Below are 9,229 nucleotides of genomic sequence, written 5' to 3' on the forward strand. Positions count from 1 at the left end.
TGTCAGCTTTTGTTCGTGTACCTTGCCTTGTATAAATACCTTATCTATAATAAAACGCTGCACTGCATAATTGCCCACAGATCTTTAAAGAACCAATTCTATATTCATTTCAATGCGCTGTGTCCTTTGTTCATGAGCTCCCTGATGGAAAGTTCCCGGATTGTGAAAACAACAGACTGGTGATGACGTTTGTGCGCGTTCCCAGTATCAGTACAGAACATTTATTGAAATAAACCATTTCTGTCAAATAGACATGACATCACTTTGTTTAGCACAAAATGTGTTGATACAGCACTACTAAATAAAAACAATGATCTCTGCGTTATTCACCCCACCCTCAAATGAACCACCATGTATAGCTCATATCCAAGAGACCGTGTCAAATGTGGTTTATGATCTAAGAAAATGTCCATACATGTATATGAATAGTCCAATGACGGTGCCTGCGCATCGTGGAAACCAATAACATGAAGCATTGTCCTTCTGCAAGCATCCAGTATCGGGTTGCGCTGTCATTAATTTGAAAAGGAGGCTCTTTATACAGAAGTGGGTGTCTCTTAACGGAGCTCAGGTTTTGTTTTGTGATCTGTATCTAGCTGGTTACTTGCTCTTTGCTGGTTTTTCAGTCTTCTTGGGTAGGAGGACCGCCTGAATGTTAGGCAATACTCCTCCTTGCGCGATGGTGACACCACCTAAAAGCTTGTTGAGTTCCTCGTCGTTGCGGACAGCCAGCTGAAGGTGGCGAGGGATGATCCTGGTCTTCTTATTATCCCTTGCAGCGTTGCCAGCCAACTCGAGGATCTCAGCCGTTAGGTATTCCAGCACAGCAGCCAAATAGACAGGAGCTCCGGCACCGACACGCTCGGCATAGTTGCCTTTGCGCAGTAACCTGTGGACACGTCCTACCGGGAACTGAAGGCCGGCGCGGGATGAACGGGACTTTGCCTTCGCTCTGGCCTTTCCTCCAGTTTTGCCTCTACCAGACATGTTAATTATTCTATTGTCACCTATCAATCCAAATACCAACAGAGCTATACAGCGAATTTTCTGTCTGCCTTTACGTAATGCAGTTGAGGATTATTGTACTAATATACCTCGAGTGTCCCTATGATTGGACGGATAGGATGGAAACGCTTTAACCAATGGTGATGAACTACACCATTCAAGTGTCCAATAGCAAGAGCGCCGCTCTCCACATAGCTCTGCATTGCGATATTATATATAGAAGACAGACGTATAACGTGTCGTGTTCTATTCACAGTAAGTGAGTGGAGCGAGAAGCGTGCCCAATTTGACTGGAGCGTGGAGCGAGATTCCCAAAGGCTGGAGCAGTGACGGTTCTAGCTTGTATGGCTCCCTGTGCGAACCCCCCCTTTCATTCTCAAAACTTTTGGCCATGACTGTACAAAAATAAGACTCATAAATATCAAAAAGTTGTAACAAAGACAGAAACAAATGTGTTGATTTGGCACTCGAGCATCAATACATTACTCATCCCCCAACGCTGTCAACCAAGAGTCAAGACTAAACCAATTCACCTTGGTGGAGTGCAGAGTGGTTTTATATTATTCTTAATCATTTCGCACAAACCAGAATTTTTTTTTGCCTGTGAAACTATATATTCACAGTATTATGAATGAATTGTGGTTTATTTGGTAGCATTTCGTAGTGTGATTGATTTGACTAATTGCATTAGTACTGTACAAAGTTAGAAGTGCGCTATTTGATAGATTTCCCTGCTCCCCCTACCTCCGGCTACAAGTGGGGAGAACTGAGGTCAACCTACCCCCGCTCCCCTCCCCATCTCGTACTTCTGAGTGGGTTGCCTGCCAAGCTCACAATCTAGAATCAGGGCGCCCACTTCAACAAGGTTAATTGACCCACAGTTCCACACGGTGACATGACATCATTGACGTGACGTGCAAATGAGCGATATAAAAACGATCGCGCAAATGTCACCATTCCCATTTTTTTGTGCGGCGCCCCATGCAGCCACCCATGTCGCCTATACCTAAATCCGCCACTGGGCTGGAGCATAGGCTTTCTCGCCCACTCCAATTTAGCTCCAGTATCGCTCACTTCACGAGCTCAGGGCATGCCCAGCCCAGCATACATTTAAAATCAAATCAAACTGTATTTGTCACGTGCTGAAAACAACAGGTGTAGACCTTACCATAAAATGCTTAAGCACAAACTCTTATGGATCCGCCCCTTTAAAAAAGTTTTGGGCCTAAAATGACACCCAAATCTAACTGCCTGTAGCTCAGGACCTGAAGCAAGGATCTGCATATTCTTGATACCGTTTGAAAGGAAACACTTTGAAGTTTGTGAAATGTGAAATTAATGTAGGAGAATAAAACACATTAGATCTGTTAAAAGATAATACAAAGAAAAAAACATGTGTTTCTTTTTTTTTTTTGCATGGCTGTGTGCTTGATTTTATTTTATCTGTCTGCAACTGGAGTGGCTGAAATAGCCGAATCCACTAATTTGAAGGAGTGTCCACATACTTTTGTATATATATAGTGTATGTTAGATGTCAAAAGACATTACAGAAGACAGAAATGCAAAAAGTGTCCTGCTTTTTATGAATTCACCTTACATGTGATATGTTCAAAGTACATATGATGAAAATGTTTGTAGTGTTGCAACACTGTCAAATCAAATTTATTTATATAGCCCTTCGTACATCAGCTGATATCTCAAAGTGCTGTACAGAAACCCAGCCTAAAACCCCAAACAGCAAGCAATGCAGGTGTAGAAGCACGGTGGCTAGGAAAAACTCCCTAGAAAGGCCAATACCTAGGAAGAAACCTAGAGAGGAACCAGGCTATGTGGGGTGGCCAGTCCTCTTCTGGCTGTGCCGGGTGGAGATTATAACAGAACATGGCCAAGATGTTCAAATGTTCATAAATGACCAGCATGGTCGAATAATAATAAGGCAGAACAGTTGAAACTGGAGCAGCAGCACAGTCAGGTGGAAGTTGAAACTGGAGCAGCAGCATGGCCAGGTGGACTGGGGACAGCAAGGAGTCATCATGTCAGGTAGTCCTGGGGCATGGTCCTAGGGCTCAGGTCCTCCGAGAGAAAGAAAGAAAGAGAGAAGGAGAGAATTAGAGAACGCACACTTAGATTCACACAGGACACCGAATAGGACAGGAGAAGTACTCCAGATATAACAAACTGACCCCAGCCCCCCGACACATAAACTACTGCAGCATAAATACTGGAGGCTGAGACAGGAGGGGTCAGGAGACACTGTGGCCCCATCCGAGGACACCCCCGGACAGGGCCAAACAGGAAGGATATAACCCCACCCACTTTGCCAAAGCACAGCCCCCACACCACTAGAGGGATATCTTCAACCACCAACTTACCATCCTGAGACAAGGCTGAGTATAGCCCACAAAGATCTCCGCCACGGCACAACCCAAGGGGGGGCGCCAACCCAGACAGGATGACCACAACAGTGAATCAACCCACTCAGGTGACGCACCCCCTCCAGGGACGGCATGAGAGAGCCCCAGCAAGCCAGTGACTCAGCCCCTGTAATAGGGTTAGAGGCAGAGAATCCCAGTGGAAAGAGGGGAACCGGCCAGGCAGAGACAGCAAGGGCGGTTCGTTGCTCCAGAGCCTTTCCGTTCACCTTCCCACTCCTGGGCCAGACTACACTCAATCATATGACCCACTGAAGAGATGAGTCTTCAGTAAAGACTTAAAGGTTGAGACCGAGTTTGCGTCTCTGACATGGGTAGGCAGACCGTTCCATAAAAATGGAGCTCTATAGGAGAAATCCCTGCCTCCAGCTGTTTGCTTAGAAATTCTAGGGACAATTAGGAGGCCTGCGTCTTGTGACCGTAGCGTACGTGTAGGTATGTACGGCAGGACCAAATCAGAGAGATAGGTAGGAGCAAGCCCATGTAATGCTTTGTAGGTTAGCAGTAAAACCTTGAAATCAGCCCTTGCTTTGACAGGAAGCCAGTGTAGAGAGGCTAGCACTGGAGTAATATGATCAAATTTTTGGGTTCTAGTCAGGATTCTAGCAGCCGTATTTAGCACTAACTGAAGTTTATTTAGTGCTTTATCCGGGTAGCTGGAAAATAGAGCATTGCAGTAGTCTAACCTAGAAGTGACAAAAGCATGGATTAATTTTTCTGCATCATTTTTGGACAGAAAGTTTCAGATTTTTGCAATGTTACGTAGATGGAAAAAAGCTGTCCTTGAAATGGTCTTGATATGTTCTTCAAAAGAGAGATCAGGGTCCAGAGTAACGCCGAGGTCCTTCACAGTTTTATTTGAGACGACTGTACAACCATTAAGATTAATTGTCAGATTCAACAGAAGATCTCTTTGTTTCTTGGGACCTAGAACAAGCATCTCTGTTTTGTCCGAGTTTAATAGTAGAAAGTTTGCAGCCATCCACTTCCTTATGTCTGAAACACATGCTTCTAGCGAGGGCAATTTTGGGGCTTCACCATGTTTCATTGAAATGTACAGCTGTGTGTCATCCGCATAGCAGTGAAAGTTTACATTATGTTTTCGAATAACATCCCCAAGAGGTAAAATATATAGTGAAAACAATAGTGGTCCTAAAACGGAACCTTGAGGAACACCGAAATTTACAGTTGATTTGTCAGAGGACAAACCATTCACAGAGACAAACTGATATCTTTCCGACAGATAAGATCTAAACCAGGCCAGAACATGTCCGTGTAGACCAATTTGGGTTTCCAATCTCTCCAAAAGAATGTGGTGATCGATGGTATCAAAAGCAGCACTAAGGTCTAGGAGCACGAGGACAGATGCAGAGCCTCGGTCCGATGCCATTAAAATGTCATTTACCACCTTCACAAGTGCCGTCTCAGTGCTATGATGGGGTCTAAAACCAGACTGAAGCATTTCGTATACATTGTTTGTCTTCAGGAAGGCAGTGAGTTGCTGCGCAACAGCCTTCTCTAAAATTTTTGAGAGGAATGGAAGATTCGATATAGGCCGATAGTTTTTTATATTTTCTGGGTCAAGGTTTGGCTTTTTCAAGAGAGGCTTTATTACTGCCACTTTTAGTGAGTTTGGTACACATCCGGTGGATAGAGAGCCGTTTATTATGTTCAACATAGGAGGGCCAAGCACAGGAAGCAGCTCTTTCAGTAGTTTAGTTGGAATAGGGTCCAGTATGCAGCTTGAAGGTTTAGAGGACATGATTATTTTCATCATTGTGTCAAGAGATATAGTACTAAAACACTTGAGCGTCTCTCTTGATCCTAGGTCCTGGCAGAGTTGTGCAGACTCAGGACAACTGAGGTTTGGAGGAATACGCAGGTTTAAAGAGGAGTCCGTAATTTGCTTTCTAATAATCATAATCTTTTCCTCAAAGAAGTTCATGAATTTATCACTGCTAAAGTGAAAGTCATCCTCTCTTGGGGAATGCTGCTTTTTAGTTAGCTTTGCGACAGTATTAAAAAGGAATTTCGGATTGTTCTTATTTTCCTCAATTAAGTTAGAAAAATAGGATGATCGAGCAGCAGTAAGGGCTCTACGGTACTGCACGGTACCGTCCTTCCAAGCTAGTCGGAAGACTTCCAGTTTGGTGTGGCGCCATTTCCGTTCCAATTTTCTGGAAGCTTGCTTCAGAGCTCGGGTATTTTCTGTGTACCAGGGAGCTAGTTTCTTATGAGAATTTTTTTTAGTTTTTAGGGGTGCAACTGCATCTAGGGTATTGCGCAAGGTTAAATTGAGATCCTCAGTTCGGTGGTTAACTGATTTTTGTCTTCTGGCGTCCTTGGGTAGGCAGAGGGAGTCTGGAAGGGCATCAAGGAATCTTTGTGTTGTCTGTGAATTTATAGCACGACTTTTGATGTTCCTTGGTTGGGGTCTAAGCAGATTATTTGTTGCAATTGCAAACGTAAAAAAATGGTGGTCCGATAGTCCAGGATTATGAGGAAAAACATTAAGATCCACCACATTTATTCCATGGGACAAAACTAGGTCCAGCGTATGACTGTGACAGTGAGTGGGTCCAGAGACATGTTGGACAAAACCCACTGAGTCGATGATGGCTCCGAAAGCCTTTTGGAGTGGGTCTGTGGACTTTTCCATGTGAATATTAAAGTCACCAAAGATTAGAATATTATCTGCTATGACTACAAGGTCTGATAGGAATTCAGGGAACTCAGTGAGAAACGCTGTATATGGCCCAGGAGGCCTGTAAACAGTAGCTATAAAAAGTGATTGAGTAGGCTGCATAGATTTCATGACTAGAAGCTCAAAAGACAAAAATGTCCTTTTTTTTTTTGTAAATTGAAATTTGCTATCGTAAATGTTAGCAACACCTCCACCTTTGCGGGATGCACGGGGGATATGGTCACTAGTGTAGCCAGGAGGTGAGGCCTCATTTAAAACAGTAAATTCATCAGGCTTAAGCCATGTTTCAGTCAGGCCAATCACATCAAGATTATGATCAGTGATTAGTTCATTGACTATAATTGCCTTTGAAGTAAGGGATCTAACATTAAGTAGCCCTATTTTGAGATGTGAGGTATCATGATCTCTTTCAGTAATGACAGGAATGGAGGTGGTCTTTATCCTAGTGAGATTGCTAAGGCGAACACCGCCATGTTTAGTTTTGCCCAACCTAGGTCGAGGCACAGACACGGTCTCAATGGTGATAGCTGAGCTGACTACACTGACTGTGCTAATGGCAGACTCCACTATGCTGGCAGGCTGGCTAACAGCCTGCTGCCTGGCCTGCACCCTATTTCATTGTGGAGCTAGAGGAGTTAGAGCCCTGTCTATGTTGGTAGATAAGATGAGAGCACCCCTCCAGCTAGGATGGAGTCCGTCACTCCTCAGCAGGTCAGGCTTGGTCCTGTTTGTGGGTGAGTCCCAGAAAGAGGGCCAATTATCTATTAATTCTAACTTTTGGGAGGGGCAGAAAACAGTTTTCAACCAGCGATTGAGTTGTGAGACTCTGCTGTAGAGCTCATCACTCCCCCTAACTGGGAGGGGGCCAGAGACAATTACTCGATGCCGACACATCTTTCTAGCTGATATGCACGCAGAAGCTATGTTGCGCTTGGTGATTTCTGACTGTTTCATCCTAACATCGTTGGTGCCGACGTGGATAACAATATCTCTATACTCTCTACACTCGCCAGTTTTAGCTTTAGCCAGCACAATCTTCAGATTAGCCTTAACGTCGGTAGCCCTGCCCCCGGGTAAACAGTGTATGATCGCTGGATGATTCGCTTTAAGTCTAATACTGCGGGTAATGGAGTCGCCAATGACTAGAGTTTTCAATTTGTCAGAGCTAATGGTGGGAAGCTTCGGCGTCTCAGACCCCGTAACGGGAGGAGTAGAGAGACCAGAGAATGTGGTGCATGTGGTCCTTTTATATGTGGTCTCTCTTCATCAGGTGCTTCTGCCTGATGGATTTAAAAGTGGTGGAAACCCTTTCCAGCCAATGCTCTTCCCAATCCAATGCTTTTAAATCCTTGAGATGGAGTGTGCAAGTGACCACTTCGGGAGATGTGTGTAGAATTGTGATGCAGTCCAATAGTCCCAAATATCTTCCTCTCCTCAGTACATAACCGCTAATCTGGAGGAAGTAGAACACTAAAAGCAACATGTTGAAAAAACCTCTTCTGCCCTTTAATCTATCTGGGATAATAATGAGGGAAAAGAGTTGAGGAAAGAAAGCCACTTAATCATATTAGGAACCATATTATATGCAATCCAAAGAAGGCACTCCATTGAGTGTCCATTTGAATACAATAAGATAATCAATGTATGATATCATTTTATGAACTCAAATATCCATGAAATTAGGACAAAGTCACATCTAAGACAGTACAAGTCTGTGATTTAATTCAGATCCTGTTACTACAGCATACAATGGAAGGACAAGACTTAATCGTGTATTAGCTGCATATTAAGGGTGTCTGCCCGCAGGTGGTGATAATGAAACCAAATGGAAATTCATCAAATTGTGGACATGGAATACTATAAACTCTGATTTTGTGGACTGTTTTGACAGATTAGGGAGGGGAACATTATTTATAAAAGGGGTTACATTAAGAAAATCAGACCTATCTGTAATGAAAATGGATGGCCCTCCCTTCAGCAAAATATATTTGACCTAAACCCTCCCTGAATGCTTGAAAAAGTGACCATCCCCTATACCCAAAATAATAATTCAAACAAAGTGGATAGCAGAGAACATGTCTACGATTTACCCTCACTTCTTGGACAGACCAGAGCCTTAGATATGCAGTTTTAGAAACTGTTCTTCGTCCTGTAAGCATTACACAGCAATACAGGAATTTTGATAGAGCACAGGGCTGCGGGCCAGAAGGTTGTGGGTTCGCAGATCACTGTGGACAAGAGTAGGGGTAGAAAGATCTCCTTTATAGTATAAGCACTGCATGAATCTATCAACGTACTTGCAGGTCAGAGAAAAAATGCAATGCAATTCTACGTCATCTTACATATTAGCAGAATCTTTTTTAATACCACACAAATTACCAAAATTACAGGCTAAGAATGAACAGAGATATGCAGTGCCTTCAGAAAGTATTCACACCCCTTGACTTTTTCTATTTTTTTGTGTTACAGCCAGAATTTAAAATGGATTAAATTGAGATTTTTTTGTCACTAGCCTACACACCATAACCCATCATGATGTCAAAGTGGAATAATGTTGTTAGACATTTTTACTAATTTATTAAACATGTAAGCTTAAATGTCTTGAGTCAACAAGTATTTGTTATGGCAATCCTTAACAAACCTTTGCTTAACAAGTCACATAATAAGTTGCATGGATTGACTCTGTGTTCAATAATAGTGTTTCACTTGATTTTTGAATGACTACCTCATCTCTGTACCCCACACATACAATTATCTGTAAAGTCCCTCAGCCAAGTAGTGAATTTCAAAAACGGATTCAACCAAAAAGACCAGGGAGGTTTCCAATGCCTCGCAAAGAAGGGCACCTATTGGTAGATGGGTAAAAATGAGAAATAAACGACATTGAATATTCCTTTGAGCATGTCACTACAGTGAAATGGGTGTATTGTTAGACCATCCAAAGTGTAATTAATAACTTTATCATCCTTCCTAACTCAGTTGCCGGAGAGGAAGGAAGCAGCTCATGGATTGGTGACAATTGCAGAGTTACTGGCAGTGATAGAAGAAAACTGAGGATGGATCAACAACATTGTAGTTACTCCACAAT

At 43.1% G+C, this 9,229-nt stretch overlaps 1 protein-coding gene across 1 annotated transcript; it reads right to left on the reverse strand.

Annotated features, from left to right (window-relative positions):
* Nucleotides 1–192: 192 nt before the first annotated feature.
* h2ax1 (H2A.X variant histone family member 1) lies at nt 193–1,092 on the reverse strand. Its single transcript, XM_020485732.2, has one exon. It carries the CDS (start codon nt 985–987, stop codon nt 601–603), a length of 387 nt encoding a protein of 128 aa, XP_020341321.1. The 5' UTR covers nt 988–1,092; the 3' UTR covers nt 193–600.
* Between the last annotated feature and the right edge of the window lie 8,137 nt (nt 1,093–9,229).

This window comes from Oncorhynchus kisutch, linkage group LG6 (genome assembly GCF_002021735.2).
Source record: "Oncorhynchus kisutch isolate 150728-3 linkage group LG6, Okis_V2, whole genome shotgun sequence".
In the NCBI taxonomy this organism is placed as follows: domain Eukaryota; kingdom Metazoa; phylum Chordata; class Actinopteri; order Salmoniformes; family Salmonidae; genus Oncorhynchus; species Oncorhynchus kisutch.